Below are 22,267 nucleotides of genomic sequence, written 5' to 3'. Positions count from 1 at the left end.
TCACTAAATTTCAAGATAAAAGTGTTCTCCCCAAGTAATCACCATTGCCAAAGTTCGTCGTTTCGAAGCACCACGTGATGATCGGGTGTGATAGACTCTACGTTCACATACAACGGGTGTAGGACAATTTTGCACATGCAAAATACTTGGGTTAAACTTGACGAGCCTAGCATGTACATACATGGTCTCGGAACACTAGGGACCGAAAGGTCGAACGTGAGTCATATAGTAAATATGATCAACATAGAGATGTTCACCATTGATGACTACCCCATCTCACGTGATGATCGGACTTGGGTTAGTTGATTTGGATCACGTACCACTTAGATAACTTGAGGGATGTTTATTTAAGTGGGAGTTCTTTAGTAATTTGATTAATTAAACTTAATTTATCATGAACTTAGTCTTATAGTTTTGCATGTCTATGTTGTAGATCAATAGCTTGCGATATAGCTCCCCTATATTTTTGATATGTTCCTAAAGAAAACTAAGTTGAAAGATGATGGTAGCAATAATGCGGACTGGGTCCGTGATATGAGGATTATCCTCATTTCTGCACAGAAGAATTATGTCCTTGATGCACCGCTAGGTGACAGATCTGTTGCAGGAGCTGATGTAGATGTTATGAACGTTTGACAAGCTCGATATGATGACTACTTGATTGTTTAGTGTGTCATGCTTTACGGCTTAGAATCATGGCTTCAAAGATGTTTTGAACGCCATGGAACATATGAGATGTTCCAAGAGCTGCAATTGGCATTTCAGACTTATGCCCATGTTGAGAGGTATGAGACCTTTGACAAGTACTTTGCGTACAAGATGGAGGAGCATATCTCAGCCAGTGAGCATGTATTCAGAATGTCTGAGTACTACAATTTCTTGAATCAAGTGGGAATTAATCTTCCAAATAAAATAGTGATTGACAGAGTTCTCTAGTCACTATCACCAAGCTACTAGAACTTCGTGATGAACTATAATATGCAAGGGATGACGAAAACGATTCCCAAGCTCTTCGCAATGCTGAAATCGGCGAAGGTAGAATTTAAGAAAGAACATCAAGTGTTGATGGTTAACAAGACCACTAGTTTCAAGAAAAAGGGTGAGGGAAAGAAAGGGAACTTCAAGAAGAATGGCAAGCAAGTTGCCACTCACGTGAAGAAGCCCAAACTGGACCCAAGCCTCAAACTGAGTGCTTCTACTGCAAAGGGAATGGTCACTGGAAGCGGAACTGCCCCAAATACTTGGCGGATAAGAAGGATGGCAAAGTGAACAAAGGTATATTTGATATACATGTTATTGGTGTGTACTTTACTAGTGTTCATAGCAATCCCTGGGTATTTGCTACCGGTTCAGTTGCTAAGATTAGTAATTCAAAACGGGAGTTGTAGAATGAACAGAGACTAGTTAAGGATGAGGTGACGATGTGTGTTGGAGGTAATTCCAAGGTTGATACGATCACCATCGCACACTCCCTCTACCTTCGGGATTAGTGTTGAACTTAAATAAATATTATTTGGTGTTTGCGTTGAGCATGAATATGATTAGATCATGTTTATTGGAATACAATTACTCATTTAAATCAGAGAATAATTGTTGTTCTGTTTACATGAATAAAACCTTCTATGGTCATACACCCGATGTGAATGGTTTATTGAATCTCGATCATAGTGATACACATATTCATAATATTGATGGCAAAAGATGCAAAGGTTATAATGATAGTGCAACATACTTGTGGCACTGCCGTTTAGGTCATATTGGTGTAAAGCGCATGAAGAAACTCCATGCGGTTGGATTTTTGGAATCACTTAATTATGAATCATTTGATGCTTGCGAACCACGCCTCATGGGCAAGATGACTAAAACTCGGTTCTCCGGAACAATGGAGCGAGCTAATGACTTATTGGAAATAATACATACCGATGTATGTAGTCCAATGAGTGTTGACGTACGCGTCGGGAACCATTATTTTCTAACCTTCACAGATGATTTGAGTAGGTATGGGTATATCTACTTAATGAAACACAAGTCTGAAACATTTGAAAAGTTCAAAGAATTTCAGAGTGAAATGGAGAATCATCGTAACAAAAAAAAAATAAACTTTCTACGATCTGATCACAAAGGCGAATATTTGAGTTACAAGTTTGGCCTTCATTTAAAACAATGTGAACTTGTTTCACAACTCACACCACCTGGAACACCACAGCGTAATGGTATGTCCGAACGTTGTAACCGTACTTTATTGGATATGGTGCGTTCTATGATGTCTCTTACCGATATACCACTATCGTTTTGGGATTATGCATTAGAGACAGCCGCATTCACGTTAAATAGGGCACCGTCTAAATCCGTTCAGACAACACCGTATGAACTATGGTTTGGAAAGAAACCTAAGCTGTCGTTTCTTAAAAGTTTAGGGGATGCGACGCTTATGTCAAAAGACTTCAGCTTGATAAGATCCAACCCAAAGCGGAGAAGTGTGTCTTCATAGGACACCCTAAGGAAACAATTGGGTACACCTTCTACCACAGATCCAAAGGCAAGATCTTTGTTGCCAAGAATGGATCCTTTCTAGAGAAGGAGTTTCCCTCGAAAGATGTGAGTGGGAGGAAGAACTTGATGAGGTAATTGTACCTTCTCAAAATTTGGATAGTAGCACATCAGAGAAATCCGTTCCCATGATGCCTACACCAACTAGAGAGGAAGCTAACGATGATGATCATGAAACTTCAGATCAATTTGCTACCGAACCTCGTAGGTCGACCCAGAGCACGATCCGCACCAGAGTGGTACGACAATCCTGTCTTAGAAGTCATGTTGTTGGACAATAGCGAACCTATGAACTATGAAGAAGCTATGATGAGCCCAGATTCCAATAAATGGCTTGAGGCCATGAAATCTGAGATAAGATCCATGTATGAGAACAAAGTATGGACTTTGGTGGACATGTCTGATGATCGACAAGCCATAGAAAATAAATGGATCTTCAAGAAGAGACTGACGCTGATGGTAATGTTACCGTCTACAAAGCTCAACTTGTCGCGAAAGGTTTTCGACAAGTTCAAGGGGTTGACTACGATGAGACTTTCTCACCCGTAGCGATGCTTAAGTCTTTCCGAATCATGTTAGCAATTGCCGCATTTTATGAAATTTGAGAAATGGACTTCAAAACTGCATTTCTTAATGGATTTTTTAAAGAAGAGTTGTATATGATGCAACTAGAAGGTTTCGTCGATCCTAAAGGTGCTAATAAAGTTTGCAAGCTCCAACGATCCATCTATGGACTGGTGCAAGCATCTCGGAGTTGGAATATACACTTTGATGAGGTGAGAAAAGAAATTGTTTATACAGAATTACGGTGAAGCCTGTATTTACAAGGAAGTGAGTGGGAGCTATGTAGCATTTCTGATAGTATATGTGGATGATATATTGTTGATTAGAAATGATATAGAATTTCTGGATAGCATAAAAGGATACTTGAATAAGATTTTTCCAATGAAAGACCTCGGTGAAGCTACTTACGTATTGAGCATCAAGATCTATAGGGATAGATCGAGACATTTAATAGGACTTTCACAAAGCACAAACCTTGACAAAGTTTTGAAGAAGTTCAAAATAGATTAGTCAAAGAAAGGATTCTTGCCTGTGTTGCAAGGTGTGAAGTAGAGTAAGACTCAAAACATTACCACGGCAGAAGATAAAAAGAGAATGAGAGTCATTCCCTATGCCTCAGCCATAGGTTCAATAAAGTATGCCATGCTGTGTAGCAAACCTATTGTGTTCCTTGCTATGAGTTTGGAAGGGGGTACGACAACGATCCAGGAGTGGATCACTGGACAGCGGTCAAAATTATCCTTAGTTACCTAAGAGGACTAAGGAAATGTTTGTTGGTTATGGAGGTCATAAAGAGTTCGTCATAAAGGGTTACGTTGATGCATGCTTTGACACCGATTCAGATGACTCTGAGTCTTAATCTGGATTCGTATTGAAAGTGGGAGAAATTAGTTAGAGTAGCTCCATGCAGAGCATTGTAGACATAGAAATTTGCAAAATACATACGAATCTGAATATGGCAGACCCGTTGACTAAACCTCTCTCACAAGTAAAACATGATCACACCTTAGTACTCCTTGGGTATTAATCACATGGTGATGTGAAATAGATTATTGACTCTAGTAAACTCTTTGTGTGTTGGTCACATGACGATGTGAACTATGGGTGTTAATCACATGGCGATGTGAACTAGATTATTGACACTAGTGCAAGTGGGAGACTGATGGAAATATGCCATAGAGGCAATAACAAAATGGTTATTATTATATTTCCTAAATTATGATAAAGGTTTATTACTCATGCTAGAATTGTATTGACCAGAAACTTAAATACATGTGTGGATACATAAACAATACCGTTAGGGATGACACCCACAAGGTTTGGGTACGGGTGGAGCCACCCCATACTCTTACCCGTCATCCCAAACCTTACCCATCACCCATACCCTTACCCATTGATGGGTATACTTTTTTCCCATACCCGTCACCCATCAGGGTAATGGGTACCCGCGGGTAAAATTACCTAGATTTGCAACACATCAATTTGAGCATTACATAGTCATAAACAATAACTTATAATAATAATAATTTATAAATAACAACACATCATGACAACAACGCATACTCGTTCGTGGGCTAGCTATTGTGGTGCGACGGCCTAACATGAATGCATGATGAGGTCTTATTAGGGCTGTGGGATTTATGTACATATAATATGTTTAATATGTGAATAGATAATACATAAGGCACATTTGTTAGAATAGATGCGGGTACATGGGTACATGGGTATGGGTTATACTAAACCATACCCGTACCCACTATACCCGATGGGTATGAAATTTTCCTATTTATGTACCCATGGGTATTTTTTTGACCCATACCCTTACCCTAATAGGGTTTTTACCCGCAGGGTACGCGGGTAATGGGTACCCATTGCCATCCCTAAATACCGTGTCCCTAGTGAGCCTCTACTAGACTAGCTCGTTGATCAAAGATGGTTAAGGTTTCCTAATCATAGACATGGGTTGTCATTTGATAACGGGATCACATCATTAGGATAACTAGTCAACAACCCGTGCGTCTGCACGGGCTAGCTATTTAATCTTTGCAACATACATAAATTTGTTAAGTTATTATATTTCCATGATTAAATAATTTGTAACAAAAGTTATAAATTTGAGAATACTTTATAAATGTTATTATGGACATTAATTTAAAGTAAGTCCTATATCTTTCTCCTTACCAAGGAAATAAGAAGTTTAGTTTTCTTGAGTTGTCTAATAAAACAATTTCATCTATATAAACTTCAAAAGAATTTGTGTGTATTATCAAATGGTGGATTCTTGAACCTACTAAACAATGAAAGCATCACGTACACGAAATACATTCAAGAGGAAAGATATCCAGAATGGATATAGTGATAAAGTTTAGTATGCACATTTAGTTAGGTCTGAATACAACATCGCTTCATATTTTGTGTGCCTATGTTATGCAACTAACAGAGAAAACATTGCAAAAATAACAATTTAGAATCATTGCTTCAGATTTGGTGTGCGTATGTTATGCAACTACATAGCCAAGCAAATCAGGGTTTCAGGTCGTATGGTTGTGATGAGGACAACACAAAAAATTACAAAGAGCTGAAAATAACTCTTACATGGCGAAGGAAGGAACTGGTTCAACATATATTAACAATCCGATTGTGAAACGGATAATTAATTTCGAGCAGGCCCATCAAATTTCCAATTCAATATAGCACCCTTCCCGAAGTGCATTGAATGTACCTGAAGGTATACGCCATGTGTTTGGTAATTCTAATTTGCACTACCTATTTTGTTCCTGAATTGATTGGGATAATCCGACTATTGATTGTAATCACAGTTAACTTCTCAGGTAGGGAATATAAAACCCAATCACGACATGTCGATATATAACTGGATATGATACATATTATGAGTAAGTCGCCGAAATCAGTGTTACCAAAATATTAATGCATATAACATTCCATTTGAAAAAATGCATCTAGTAGAAGTCCAAATTAGTACCCGTAAAAATAAGAAGATTCCCCCTGTTAGTAAACATTCTATAGGAGATAACTAAAGAGACTTTTCACGGTGCATCATACTACTCGTTATAATGGGTAGTATTAAGTTAATCCAACAATCAACATGAGTCCATCAGATTTTCTATTAGGGAAGAGTTGTCCATTCCCAGGTTCAACAATAACGATTCATCTAATTAATTAAAATATGTTTCTTCTAATTAATCACAGCCGATGCCTCTGCAGGCCACCGTCCCCAATATCAGCCAGCCCAACGCCGACAATAATCACCGGACGCAGCCTGCGGTCGCCAACCCCGGATCCCAGCCATCCTGACTGTGCCTGTAGGCCGCCGCCTTCAAGAGCTCCACCATCCCACCGCGGCTTGCAATCCTCCCGGTGCCCCGCCATTTTGATGCCGTTACAGCTGGCGTCGCGGCCGCCGCCATCTCGATGTAGCAACTTAATTAGCTATCGTTTTCGGAAAAGAAGCCACATGCCATGATGTCAAGACGAGAGTTCAATGGAGTTCTAGCCATATCATGGCGTCGCATTCCAGTATTAGCGAGTCATGCCTGGGACGGGTTGAACAAGGTCCTTGTCATGGCCTCATGGGCATGGTCAGTTTTCAGCTGATGGCATGATCTCGTTGCTCTTCCACTACTACTAATAAAGCTTTTCCACTAGGGTGGAGCGGGCACGTACCTTCCACGAACTCGTCGAGGTCGGCGGCGGGGAGGGCCGTGACGGCGACGGGGCATGCGGCCGGGGCGACGACTCGCCTTCGAGTCGCAGCTAGTTACCAGCTCCAGATCCGGCAGGCAAGAAAGGAACAAAGAAATGCAGGGCATCTTGCCGCCGATGACGGCCGGCTAGGCATGGACGGGGGCGCCACCGCGTCAGCGCAGGGCAGGCTGGATGGGGCGACCGGCGATGGCGACGGAAATGTACAATGCGGGATGAGTAAATTACGTGCCTGGGGATGGATAAATGTGAACTACCCAAAATGCCCCTGATTACTTAATATACTACCAGAAATCTGGTGTAGTATTGGCTCATCTCGGCCGTACAACGAGCAAAAATAAACGATCCATATTAAGTTGATGCACCATAAAATGTCTCTAACTAAATTCAACAATATAGCTAAAATTTTAATTGATTTAACAATTGTGATATAACATGACTAAGGAATCACATGGTCAAAGTCTAGAAATTGCAGTTGTCAACTGAAATAATATCGAAGAAACCACATTTTTATGTAATCCTGAGTGTCCGGGACAAACAGAATTTCCCTGAACGCATACACCCGTGTAGCAGAACAATTTTGCTGCCGCACGTATGCACAACCACTCTGCACAGTGGCTTGTAGTTAGCAAATCCAGAGAGACAAAGCCTTCGAGCCGTCCTTTTAAATGCTCGTTTAGAAGAAAATATGATTCAATAATGAAGAAAATATCACTACATTTATCCGGCTCATTGCAATCAATTGTTAATTTACTGCTTTTAGAGATACAAATACAACATCAACTGTTGATGTTAAAAGAACTTCATATGCATTTCAAAGTATAAGATGCTCTCAATATTCTTGATTTGCGAGTGTTTGAAAACTTTCTTCTTCACTTTATGGCTCAAATACCCATCCAATTATATAACCATCCGAAATTAAATGTGTCAACATATCTTTGCCAAACGAAATTCTCCCAGTACAACTTTTCGTAAATGTATTTCAAAAGATACCCGGTTGTACAATTATTGGGTGCTAATCAATAAAATATAAAAATCAATTGTTGGAAGATTGCATTCTTATTCATATGGACTTCAACTACAAAAATCCTGTAGGCATGGGAGAAAAACAAATTACCTCCAATCCTGAAGCTCACATTATTCTGACGTAGATTTGGCACTGACTCCTCTAGCAGAATAATTGTTCCAATGGCTGTGTCACAACTGCAAGTCCAGTGCGTGCAGTATGTAACCCATTATCTTACCATATGTCGAATTTAATGGTCATGTATCTTGACCCCAGCCAAGTCCTCACCGTGTCTTGGCCGGGCCGCTGGATATGGGTTTGCACGTGATATCCTCCATGACCATGTTCTCCCCTGCACTTTCCAAATAATAATCTCATCTCATGTATTGTGGTCGTTCTTGACTTCTACTCAACATTACAATGGCGAGACTTTACCGGGTCGATATGACGCCACCTCTTCTCCCGAGCAGAGCAAGCTGTAGCCATTTTTCCTCGACAGTGTCTTGAGTGTTTTCTGACAGAGTTGCTTCTCACAAAGATGTATTCGTGAAAAGGATGCAGCACTATAAATAGAAAGGAATCTACATGGGGCTATTGCCATCGGCAATTGAGAATCGATCCATGCAGCAGGCGCAATGGTGTTCATAATACTCCATCTGGTGGCAAAGAGTGTAAGCATGCGCATGCTTTGCCAGATGGTCATCCACGATTGATCAACAATCTATACCCCTACTAATAAAAGAAATAGGTATTCTTAGTTCGTCATGCTATTTTATGAAAAAATCCTTAATATTTTTGACATTAAACACGCAATACATATCAAATTTTTTTTAAATACTCATATCTTCTAAACCATAACTCCAAATTTAACATGTTATATATGAAATTTGATTAGAAAAATATGTAGAATCTAAATATGATGTTATTTTACCTGTTAACAATTTAAAATATACTATCTAGGCTGCAATGTTAATAGCCACACCAACGTTTCCTCGTCTCTGGCCATCAACATGTCGTGTCGTTTACCATCTCCGGCGGCGGTAGATCCTCTACCTTTTCTCGGTAGGTGCGGTGCCTGCCAACATCAGCAATCGACCCAGTAGCCTACCAGCACGCCACCATCGTCCTGTTAGACGATGCGCACCACAACCTTTGTTGAGCCGCTCAAAATAGGTATTCTTAGTCCGTCATGCTATTTTATGAAAAACCCCTTAATGTTTTTGACATTAAATGTGCAGTACATATCAAATATTTTTTTAAACACTCATATCTTCTAAACTATAAATCTAAATTTAACATGTTATATATGAAATTTGATTAGAAAAATATGTAGAATCTGAATATGATGTTATTTTACCTGTTAACAATTTAAAATATACTATCTAGGCTGCAATGTTAATCGCCACACCAACGCTTCCTCGCCTCTGGCCATCAACATGTCGTGTCGTTTACCATCTCCGGCGGCGGTAGATCCTCTACCTTTTCTCGGTAGGTGCGGTGCCAACATCAGCAAACGACCCAGTAGCCTACCAGCACGCCACCATCGGCCTGTTAGACGATGCGCACCACAACCTTTGTTGAGCCGCTCCTCCGTGTAGGCAGCGAGTTCTGGCCACATCAAGATGAGCCGCAGTGCCGCATCGTCCTCCACGCCTGAAATGGGGTCGACCTGTTGGACGATGTGCACCACAAGATCGTTTGTTTTTTCATTTTTCTTTACTCACTCGTAAAAACACCTCATCCCGAACATGACATGAATAAATGCATGATCACTTGCTCGTTTCTTTGTACAGATTAAATCTGCATGCAAGCCGTGTTGAAATAGAACACCTGTAGAATCTTAAACTACGCTTTTATAGGTTAAGCCCATCTTTGTTTGAGCCATAGCTACAAATTCTCAGATTATAGACCATCTTTTATAAATTAAAAGCGTGTGGTATTTTTTTTCCCGTTGCAACGCACGGGCCTTTTGCTAGTTCAACTAACAAATCATAGATCAGAAACAGATTGTTAGATTGATTGCTGTACGCATGTTGCGCTCATATATAATCATCTCAATGCTCCTGTAAGCCGCAACTTGCAGGTCTGAATATGCATGTTATCAATGGTACGTTTCTTTTCTTTGATGCTTCATATATGAACTGTAGGGAGTTCTGTGATGTTATCAATGTCCAAACACGGAGCACCACACGTGCATATACCTGCATGAACGGGCCACATTATTAATTGCTAGAATTAAGGAAGCCTATAATTAAATCCGTACACCTCCCAATTTCCTACGTACTGAACAAGACGTAATGCCAACTACTCCGTTGGACAAAGCTTCCTCAGCCTGCAGGATTAATATACGTTTCTACTCAAGACTATAAATTATAATATGCAAATTGATTTCCTAAGAGGGGAATTTCTGTCACACGTGCTGTAGTTATTCTCATGGGTTGATTCTGTATATTATGATTATTAATGCATAGCAATCCAGTTCATCCATAAATAAGAATCGGAAATGTTAACGCCCACACGTGTGGGCGTTCACCACCCCGACCACACGCAAGCATCGCCGTTGGCAGCTCTGTGCACGAATCTTGGAACAAACCGGGCGGTTTTTTGCGCCACGTAGGACGAGGCGCGTGTGCGGTGTGCGAGTAGGTTCGCCCGCACGTTGGTTGCCACCCCGCGGTCAGCGGTTGCCATCGGAGTCGTGCGGTGGAACTGCAATGCGCCCGCACGCCCCGCTTCGACCGTGGTTGACGTCAAACACGTCGCACGCCTCTGCCCCCTCTCCCTCACGCTTCCATTTACTCACCCACACCGCAGTTACTGGCAGAACCCACTCGCATTTCAAACCATCGAAGGAGAAGGCGAGGGGAGAAGGCGACGGCGGAGGCGGAAGAATCGACGGTGTTCGGGACCGTCGGTGGTGCTCGCCGGAACGGAGCGGCTTCGCCGGAGCGCCTGCGGGTTGAAGGTACTGCTCGCTACAACCCTCGCAACCCCTTCCTGTATTTCCTCCCCTTCCCTCCCTGTTCGATTCCTCGATCGAGATTCGTAGAGATTCAGGCGATTCGTCGATGCGTCGGCGTTCCCGCCGGCGCCGAAATTGTCTGCTAGCCGTTTTTGGTTGCACTGGTCAGTTTCGTCGCGGCCGCGGCGGCGGCATCATCGGCGTGGTTCTGCCTGTTCGGAGGCACGCACTAGTCTTGCCTATGAGTTGAGCAGGTGTCTCCCGGGTTGTTTTTGATGCGCGTTGGTTCGATTTTGTGTTTGCAGTCAGTTTGTGGGAGAATTTTGAGGGTGAATTTGAAGTCGAGGTAGTTGCCATTGAACCCTAGATCTAGTTAGTTGGGTTTTGAAAATGCAGTATGAGGCGAACTTGATAGTTACATTAACTATCATGTTTGTGCGACCACTAACTCCCTGAACAAATTTGACAGTTGCCACAAACATGTTTCCCCTTGCGGCAACAAATTACTGAAATGACTGTGTTAGTTGCCACATGTAAGCTTTCGCACATGGCAACTATTTTCATTCAATGACTGTGATAGTTGCCACACACATGCTCTTCCATGTGGCAACTAAATTTGCTGAAGTACTGTGATAGTTGGCACACACACGCTCTTTTTCCGTGTGGCAACTAAAATTGCTGAATTACTGTGATAGGTGCCACAATCATGCTATTTTCATTGCGGCCAGTGTTTTCCCGAATGATATATCATAGTAACCACACTGTGATAGTTGCCACAATCGGTAGTCAGTGTACATTCAGGAGCCAACTGCACTGGATGGCAACTACTGTGCACATAAAGTGTGCTTGTTGCCACCTGGATAGTATATTCATGTGGCAAATAGAGTGTGAACACACTGTCTGTTGCCATTCTGCATATAAGACACTGTGGCAAATTGGCCGCATAATGTGGCAACTGAATTTGCATATCAAATGTATCAGATGCCATACATATGCTTTGCATGTGGCAAGTTTTTGCTGACCTCTTTGCATTTACATTTCCACCATGACAATTTGGTCTGTTCCCATCTCAGCAGAATGGCTCGTGGCGATCGTCAAAACGACGATGATGATTTCATGGATCCACCACAGCGTAATCGGGCAACTGGGCAGATAAAAGAGAGTGATGAGGTAAATGTTCACACACCCCCCTTCCTCCTGCTGTATTTTAATGGTTGACACCTTGAGCTTGCAGTCGTCTGACACGAACTAAAATTTCTTGACATTGCAAAACGCGGCAACAACTGATCTCTTTTTTGCAAAAACATGGCAACAACTGATCACTTTATGTCTGTTTTTTGCAGAATAAGAAACGTATTCGCAACAGAGCCTCCCAAGAACGACTGACTGTGTTGACTAACAAATTCAGCGATGATCAGAAGGGGGCTACTGCTGAGATGGGTATGCAGTCTATGATGGCTGTCCGGTGCACAAACCTTGTCAACCCTGTACGCGATTGGCTTGGTGAGATCTACGACCCCACCTCCAGGGAATTCATGATTCCGGGACATGGAAGACTATCGCTGAACGAGGAATCCGTGTTCTGCACTTTGGGTGTGCCTCGTGGACATATCAAAGTCCCGTACGAGGTCAACAATGAGATAGAGGAAGCGCTGTTCCCCCGTTTGTTTCCTGGGTTGGAATCCATGCCGAACACGTCTGCAGTGGCAGATTCGCTGGAGGCCATGACGACGCATGGAGATGTTTTCAAGATGAAGCTACTCATGTACCTCATCTCAGCCGTTTTCGCGCCGACCACTTCTCTTCGCCCAAGCAACAAATGCTTCCCCATCCTGGTGAATGATCTATCTTTACTACATTATTTTTCCTTCAATTTTTTTGCTCCGATGTCATGTGCAAGCTAGTCACTGCCAGTGTTTTTTGATGTTTTTTCCATTGGATTTCTGACGCGGCAACTCGTTGTCCTGAATTTTGTGCGGTGCAGGCGAAACTGAAAGATGTGAAGAACATGAATTGGTGTAAGTTCATTGCTGACTTCCTGCATGATGCATTCGCAAGCAAGGTGTACCAGAAGGGTTGTCGACTGCATTTAATGGTATTTTTTTACCGGTCCTTTCTGTGAACACTCTTTTTAACACCTTTTTATTCATGCATGGCAACCTGATCATAACAAGATGGCAACTGCCATGTTGATTATGTGGCAACTACCATCATAACAATATGGCAACTCCCATCATACTATGATGGCAACTGCCATCATGACAATATGGCAACTGCCATCATACTATGATGGCAACTGCCATCACACTATGATGGCAACTAGCACATACAGATGGCAACTTCTTCTTCTTTCTCTTTTTCATGCACTTCAACTTGATGATCGTAGGAACATATATTATCCTGTTTTTTTCACAAAATACCATGATCGCAACTGATTTTTCTTTCTTTTTAAATTTTTTTTACATCAGCTCATGTACGTCGACTGCCTTGATCTGTCCATCGTGGATTTCACTGGGACAGGAGGCCCGCCGCCTACGCACAAGTTTGCTGTTTCTGCGTGGACTATCGATGCTGTCAAGGCTGTGCTTGCTGCAGACAGGGTAACTGATACCAAATATGGAAAACTGCAGGTTAGTTCTGCTTTTTTGCAACACATGAACTGCTAGTCAGTGTTCATCATTCTCTCTCTTATATCGTAGCTATTTTTTTGTTCTCTCCAGCTGATGGCCAAGCATGCTATAGACTACAGCGTGTTTGGGGGGCCTCAAAACTTTGGAAAGTGGATGGACGTGCACTCAGCTCCGTCTTGCCCTGCAGAGGTAATCAAAAGATCTACATCTATGGTTTGCCGTGGAGTATTTTTCGATGTCGTGCAAGTGATTGCAATACGGGGTTGTCATTGATGCCTCTTTGTTTCGTGTACAGGCGAGGGCACCTGTTGAGCAGCTAATAGGGCAGTTTGCATCTGGAATGACCGACTTGCTCGAGAAGTTGGTTGAGGGGTGGACGTCCCTCAGTGGCTCTGACAGCGACGCGGTTGTGAGGCAATTCACTTCATTTGTCCCAGAACGTACACACCGGCCAACCGGTTGCCGTGGCCGGTATGACTACAACAGTTCCCAGGAGCCTGCTGACACACAAGATGAACTAGGTGGAGACGCTGGTCTCAGCAAGGATGACGACGATGTCATGGATAATGTGCAAGAGGACACCGATGATGAGGAACATGTTGAAGTTCACGCAGGTGGTAACAAGGGCAAGGATGCAACAGATGTCCCCCAACCGGATAAAGTCAAACAACACACGGCTGTGAGAGGCGAGGGGGTTTTGCCATCAAAGAGGGGGATGGCTCCAGAGGGTGTTGGGCAGGGTTCTGCTGGCAAGAGGTCTAGGACCGACCCTGTAGCTGCCAGGAAGAGGTTCGACTTTCATCTTAGTTTTTTGCTTTGTCTATTTTCTTCGAACAGACTCATCCTCTTTTTTTGCACTTGTGTTCTGTCAAACGTGGCAACGAGATTGCTGACTGACAATTGCCACATTTTTTTTCACTCCATCTCATACGTGCAGCGAGCCGACAGCTGGTGGACGAGCAGTTACGAAGAAACAGGCGCCAACGCCAACCCGTGTTTCTTCTCGGTTGAACAAAGGTGCCCCCATTGCTGGTGACACCACTTCCACAAGGACATCTCCTCGCACGACGACAACCAACACCGGGGATCCTGTCGTGTTGCCAGACCTGAGGAAGGCAGCCAGGAAGTAGGTTTTTTCATCCGCTTTCATTGACATAGCGCTATATTTTCTTGATTTTTCAATGCATTCGTTTAGCTTGTCACATTGTCTTCTATCATCGCCCCCCCACGTGGCAACCGCTGTTTTACCAAATGGTTCTTTCTTTCCTTTCTAAGCGTGTGGCAACTCCTATTTGTTTTTCACATGGCAAGTGGAATGTAGGCCAAATGGTAACTTTAATGTACCTCTTGCAACTGCGATCTTTTTACCGTTGGCTTGTGAGCTCATCCCACCCCTAGGTTTGAAATTGCATTCATGGCAGATCAGACATTTTTATCATTATTCAAGGTTGCTAACATGGCAACTGCTGCTGGATGGCAACTGCTAATTATGACACATGGCAACTCACGTTCCCCTTACATGGCAACTACCAGCTTTTCCACCTGTTTTACATTTTTTAAAGATTTCTACCAAGGCAAACATAATTTTGTTTCATTTTTAAATACCTTTTTCATGTGCTTCGTTTTTTTGTAGGGTGAAGAAGACTACTACGCGTGGGTCCAAGCATATCAGTAAGGACCCGCTCGAACGCCTGCATTCAAAGTTGTCAATAGGGGGCAACTCAGATGTACATGAGGCACCAGGCGACAATACTACTGCTGCACCATTGACCGCTCCCACCAACTCTGATGCAAGTGGCCGACCATCTCCGCCGGCTGCAGATGTGCAGGCTAGAACAACAGGCATCCGTATATCAGGGAGTGACGAGTCGGTATCTGCCAGGATAGCTGAAATACTGCCAACTCTTCTGGCAATGAAGGATGCTGCTGTGAGCCATGCCACCCCATCAGCAAGCGTTGAAGTGGACGCTCCCGAGACGAACCTAGGCAAGGAAGATTCCCACTCATCTGACACCGATTCCAAGCACGTGCGCGGTGGCACTCCTGTGTCCACGACAGAAGTGGTCGAGGCGGCAGTTCACAAGGACATGCCATCTACAGGTAAGAGTCCTGGCACAACAGCTCCAGCTCCTGACGGTGCAGATACTGCTAAGGCGACTGTTTCGCGTGCTGGTCTACCACCTAGGCGTCGTAGCCCCCGCAAGCAACCAACATACATACCGAACGCACCGGCAGTAGCCAGGAGCAGGAGAGACGAGTCTGGTTTTGTTCCTGCGTCCACACTGTTCCCGCCACCTGCCAAAAGCAATGTGACGGAGAAACCGGAAGACCGGAGCACAACTGATGCAGGTGTCAAGCCGGGCACGAGCGACGCAGGTGAACACCCGGATCAGACTGCGCCTTTACCCGCAGTGGAAATCCCCAGCATAAATCTGCGCACTTCCAGGCTCCCAGTCAATGTCGGTGTCCCCTACAGCCCAAACAAGAAGATTGTCATGAAAGCTGCGGCTGATACCGCTGACAACACGCCCCGCCCTGCAAATAAGGCCGATCATTCTGTAGCGGCCGATTCAGATATGTTTGTTGATCTTTCACCCTTGGATTCTGCCCCGCAAGTCATTCGTGGTCCGGCCAGTAGGAATGAGAGGCACCCAATGGCCTTTACCCCACCGAGCTTCAGCCTTGGCATCAGTCAAGATCAACCGTTGGTGCAAGATCCTATGCCAGTTGCCTTTGCTTTCCCAGGAGGCATGCCCGCAATGATGGCGCAGCCAATGGTCGAGGGCAGGAAGGCTGTCAAGTTCGCAGAGCTGATTGTGCAAGGTACACTTGCCATGCCCTTATGATCTTTCTTGTATACATCTTTTCTAGTTTGACTTTTGTCCCAAACATATTTTTTCGGGGGTTATCACTTGTGATGGCAACTGACATGTGATGGCATGGCAACTAGATTTGATGCACCATGTCACGTACATTTTGTTTTGCTGCCATGCTGCATTTGACATTTGGGCAACCACATGGCAACTGAAGTTGATTCAACATGGCAACTATGGTTGCTGTCACATGGCAAACACAGTGCATCACACATGGCAACTGATCTGCCACACCATGTCACCTGGATTTTTTTTTCCATGTTGCATTCTTTCACACGGCAATCACATGGCAAGTGGAGTTGACACAACATGGCAACTGTAGTTGCTGTGACATGGCAACTACATGGCAATTGTAGTTGCTATGACATGGCCATTGTAGTTAACCACACATGGCAACTGCCCCACTTTTTGTACCCACATCTCACATCATGCACCCTATCTTCTCACAAACCATCTGTTTTTGATTTCCTAGGTATCGTAAGCCATTTTTTTATCATTGAAGCCACCCCTGAGGAGATTTCACCGTCCCTTGACGAAACTTACCGCATGATTGAGGAGGCAGCATTGCAGAGGAGGTCATCACGAGGGCAAGGGCAATCAAGTTCCAACGTGGCTGCAGACACGGTATCTGAGGAGACCATTAGGAGTGCCACTCCTGGTTCTGTGAGGCAGCAGAGGGTAGTGCACCCACCTCCCGCGGAAGACTACGAGCCCGAATTCAGGGCCACTAAGGAACAGACCCAGCTGTACGATATCGTCAAGCGGTTTGGAAATGCGAGGTCCAGCGGCAAGCACATGAAGGAGCTGAAAGCGTAAACGACCACACCCCATAATATCTCATTTTGCTTTGCTCCTTTTTTACCATTCACCTCCTTCGTACTTTCTATGTTATATTGTTTTAGTTCTTTCATAATTTTTTTTACTTAGTAGGCATGATTCTTCCATGTTATATTGTTTTCATACAACTCATGTTTGGACAGAACCAAAGTCATTCAATGCGGAGCGACGTACGTCGACCTTGGTGATCTTGCTGAGTCCGTGAGGCCAAACGGCGAAATGTCGACGAATATAGTTGCATGCGGGATTGACTACATCAATAACCACACCGATGTGTGCGCCGACAAGACAATCATGCATTACAGCGTGACCTGCAAAATATGGGATGGTGACTTCCACCACAAAATCCTGAGGAAGAACTTTGCCCAACACGGTGATTTCAAGCTCACACTGAAGAAATATGTGAGTACTCCTTCACTGTCTGCACTGTTTTTTCACAAGGTGTGCTTTTTTGCCATCATCTGCACTTGTGTTTACGTGGCAGCTGTTTTCATGTGGCAACAGCTGCCGTGCACACTGACTTATTGATTTTTGCATCCCGCGCAAACTATGTGGCAACTTGACAGTAAAATACATGGCATACTTTTGTTCACACATGGACGACAACTTTCTTTCAACTTCCCCCACCCATAACCAGATTTTTTCTACGTGATTCTAATTTTTTGTCCCTCTGTTGTTCTATACGTGAACACTGCTTCTCATTTTCCTCACTTTTTAAATGCAGGTCATGTTCCCCATGTTCCAGGAGCTTGCACCACATAACCCACACGACAAGTGCGGTCACCACTATGCGACCTGTCTTGACCTGAAGAACCAACGTGTTGAGGTGCTTGATTCAATCCGTTCGGAAGATGATGCAGACCTCACCACGCATGCTGAATTCTTCATTAAGAACCTCAAAGAGACATGGCACCGTCACTACGAACACTCAAAGGTCCAGATCAGGCATTTCCCGACTGAGTTTGTGGCAACTGCGAAGCAAGGGAACACGTAATTTCTTCCTCCCTTTTCATCTGCCATTTACATCAGTCCAATCCCTGTTTTGTTTGTCAGATCTGAAATTGAAGTCTATCTTTTGTTACATCTATCATCTTTGCGTGGTCACGTGACTCTTTTCCTCATGCAGGACGGACCGTGGCTTTCATGTGTTGGAGTACCTTGCAAAGTGGGAAGGCAGAATTGTCCCCGCTATCACAGCTGCAACGATCCTTGAGCTCCGGAAAATCCACACATGGAACTGGTTGACGAATAACGATTTCAACAAGCGGTCCGGAGCACGCGAGTTTGTGGAGGAAGCTGTCAAGAAAGTCATCAAGAAGTACAAGTGATCACGTGGCGTTACAGACCGGACGCATACCTTACATTCTGTTGCCGAGGAATGTAAGGTATTATCTCCTTGTTTCTCGTTGAAAACTATGTTTGTGTGCTATGTTGTGACTACAACCCCGCGTAGGCTAATATGTAGTGGTGGTGTGTGAGCGACATTTGAATAGTTTCTGTAATATACGTGTGGATGTGAACCTATTTTAGGTGTTATTATTATAATGGTCTCGTCGTTTCTAGCACCGGTTTGATGCTTCGAACGCGTCTATGATGTTTTAAAAACGATGGCAAATGTAGTTCATCGGACATGGGTAGTGGAAGTCATCGTCGTTTTACATTTTTGGCTGTTTTGCTTCTTCATTTTCATCGCTAACTGCACCGGCTAGCATGGGTAGGTTGATCATGCAGCCACAACATTTTGCTGAGGTTTATGCATGTTACGCTGTTTTGCAACTTGTTTCCCATACATTGCACACAACACACTACGTGTCCGTAAACCGCGTCGTATTGTCATGGGAATATATGCCATGCAGAGTCATCAGGAATACCATGGCATATTTTCAGTATAGCTAACATGGCAGATACAGTACAAACAACATGGCAGCTCCAGCATAATTAACATGGCAGATACAGCACAACTAAGATGGTAGATCTAGTACAATTAAAATGGCAGATCCACTACAACTAGCATGGCATATTCAGTATAAAATAGCATGGCATATTCAGTATAAAATAGCATGGCATGTTTAGTATAAAATAGCATGGCAGACTAACTACACATAACATGGCAGATTAACTACACATAACATGGCAGATTAAGTACCCATAACATGACAACTGCATTTATCAATTCAATGAATTTTTCCTTGCACTTCTGATGCCCCTCAAGAGTCATTCTCCCAATTGTTTTAAAAAAGAATTCTCATCATCTAGGGTACAAAACAAAATGTCCACAAGGACCATGCCACATCGCCCCAATTTTTGCTCATGGATTGCCCGCCCCTTTCTTCGTTTTCTTGTGTTTTGCTTGGATCTCCAATCCCGACTTGTACCTTATCTATCTTGGACGACCCTTTGTGATGGAACGGGGTGGGTTCCTGACCTGGGTCTGTGTGCTAGCTGTTCTAGATCCTATCTCCGAGGTTTCAGACGATGGCCCCGTGGATGAAGGCACGCTTGATGTGCGGGGGAACCGGTGTAAGGCTTCCTCGGCTTTCCTCTTCTTGATCTCATCAAGCTCTCTTTTCAGTGCCTTCCTGTGTTTTTCTGCGACTCTCGCTGTGTCATCACTCTTGCACGCTTCATCAATTAGCTCCGCATAGTTCTTTGTCAGCACAACGTGCCTCACGGCTTCCATGGTTGACTCTGGTCTCTCGTCATGCATAGCCAGAACTGCGTGTGTTGTCTGCGGCGCCAACGCGTCGTCAGCGTCCCAAGTCCATCGCCGCCTTATGAAATGGCGGGGCATCCGTGTCATAGCATTCATGTCCATTACTTTTAGTATGTGACAGCACACAATGCCGTCCCGTTCGAACTTGCAGCATTGGCAGTAGAACTCGCCTTCGCCTATCGAGGCTGTGACGAAGTAGTTCCTTCCTTTGTCCGGGTCTTCAGGTTCCGAATCTGACATGCCCAAAATAGAACACACCTTGAACGTAGGTTCGTCCACCTGGAAAGCCGTGAACATGCTGGCACGCTTTATTTCTTCCTGGAATCTGCAAATTTTGTGTGTTTTCTGTTAAACTATCGCGCACTCTTTTTCTTGCACCCCCTTATGTTGTCATGGAAATAGAAACACATTTTGTTTGAACATGGCAAACATAATTCATTGAACAAGGAAACTACAGTACGTTGACATGGCAAATGCAGTACGCTATACATGGCAAATGCAGTACACTAGACATGGCAACTGTAGTACATTTTCAACGTGACATCGTCATTTTTCCACAACAGCATTCCCCAAGGGAAGCACATTGCATAAAACATGGTAACTGCCCTTTTATTTAAACATGGCATCTACAGTTGAGTAAACATGGCAACTGCATTTCTACAAACATGGCAGATGCATCTTATTAAACATGGCAACTGCATTTTACTAAACATGGCAACTACAGTTGAGTGAACATGGCAACTGCATTTTAGCAAACATGGCAGTTGCATTTTCAGTAAACATGGCAATTGCATTTTCAGTAGATATGGCAACAACATAACATTTTTCAGTTGATATTGGCATTTGCATACCAACATGCCCACTGGAAGTACAGTCCATTTAACATGGCAACTGCATTTCATTGAACATGGAAACTGCATCCGGGTAAGCATGGCAAACAGAATTTCCATTGAACATGACAACTGCAGCTGAGTAAGCATGGCAAACAATACTTTATTAAACATGGCAACCGCAAAATCATGGCAACTGCATTGCACTCTATAAGGCACATACTGACTTGGTGCTTTTTCTGCAAATAAGACTGTAACGCAACTGACTTACTTGTTAAAGATCTTGTTGGTGTATATCTTGCTCATTTGCCTCTCCATCGGTAAGTACGTTAGCAATTTTGGCTGCTTTAGCGTAGTGTTCGCTTCATGCTGTAGCTCAGATCCCAGAATTTTTTGTTGCAAAGCTGTGTACTGCTTGGCAAACTGTAGCAATGAGTTGCCAGGGCTGACGTACCGCTTCAAAACAGCATTGAACCCCTCGCTGCGCTGTGTAGTCTGCAAAAAGGGGAAGAAGCACTGCATGAAGTAGGCCGGCACCCAGTACATTCGCTTCTCCCACAGGCTTACAAGAGTCTCGTTGTCTTGGACTTGATGTGTTTCAGTCATGGCCATCCAGCTCCTTTCAAACTCCTCCACCGTTAAGCTGTGGTCCACCCACAGCTCGAATTCCTTGTGCAGATCTGGACGGTCAGCAAAGAACGGTCCTAGCGTCTCCTCAGCCTTCCTTATAATGTGCCACCTGCAGTGCCTGTGCACTACCAACGGAAAGACCTGCTCTATGCCTGCACGCATGCTGAAATCCTGGTTCGTTATTATGTTCATCGGAGCAAGTCCATCCATGCACTCCAAGAAGGTCTTGAACAGCCAAACGTACCCATCCGTGTCTTCGTTCCGGACGAGCCCGCAACCGAACTGCAACAACTGATTGTGGTTATTTATTCCTATGAACGGAGCGCATGGCATCTTGTACATATTGGTGAGGTACGTCGCGTCGAATGACATGCAATCTCGGAAATGTTTGTAGGCTCTCCTTGCAGCACCATCCACACAATACATGTTCCTAACACGGTCCTCATCGTCCAACCTTATCCTGTAGAAGAAATCTGGATCTTCCTTGGCTTTCTCATCGAAGTAGGCAATTGTGGCCTCTATGTCTGCCAACTTGCTCTCTCTATGGTACCTGGCCTGTAGGTTTGTGACGTCAGCTGGTATGTACGGCATGCTACTCAGAGTCCCCTTTTTGCTGTGGATGAGAGATAGTATCTGCACCATTCTTGATGGACCGACGTTACAATCATGTAGCAACTTTACGAATTGCCTTTCGACGGGGGTGAACCCTCTGTGGGCGGTCAGAAATTTCACTAGGTCGAACTTCTTTATGAGTTGGTGGTTGTGCTCGTCAAAATATTCATTGACCACCCACTGTGCTCCATCTACGTTTAGCTTACACCGGACAGGGCACTCAGTCTTGAGAATGATACCTCTCTTTCGTTCCGAAACGACAGGCGCATCGCCTTTCCCCTTCTTGTTCCTCCGTGCCTTGTGGCACCTCATCTCACCTCTGATGTACTCGTTAGTT

At 43.9% G+C, this 22,267-nt stretch overlaps 1 protein-coding gene across 1 annotated transcript; it reads right to left on the bottom strand.

Moving 5' to 3' along the window:
• Positions 1 to 6,318: 6,318 nt before the first annotated feature.
• On the bottom strand, positions 6,319 to 21,822 carry LOC119273286 (protein FAR1-RELATED SEQUENCE 5-like; the record flags this gene model as incomplete). Its single annotated transcript, XM_037554498.1, has 8 exons — positions 6,319 to 6,542; positions 6,799 to 6,888; positions 7,955 to 8,040; positions 8,132 to 8,195; positions 9,416 to 9,512; positions 19,571 to 20,183; positions 20,960 to 21,183; positions 21,277 to 21,822. Coding segments are annotated over 8 exons (1,944 nt in total), but the record flags the coding sequence as incomplete, so codon positions are not given.
• Positions 21,823 to 22,267: the final 445 nt, after the last annotated feature.

The sequence above is a fragment of the Triticum dicoccoides genome, chromosome 3A, assembly GCF_002162155.2.
Source record: "Triticum dicoccoides isolate Atlit2015 ecotype Zavitan chromosome 3A, WEW_v2.0, whole genome shotgun sequence".
NCBI lineage: Eukaryota > Viridiplantae > Streptophyta > Magnoliopsida > Poales > Poaceae > Triticum > Triticum dicoccoides.
The sequence above is the reverse complement of the archived record's forward strand: the minus strand, read 5'-3'. Positions and strand labels throughout refer to the sequence as shown.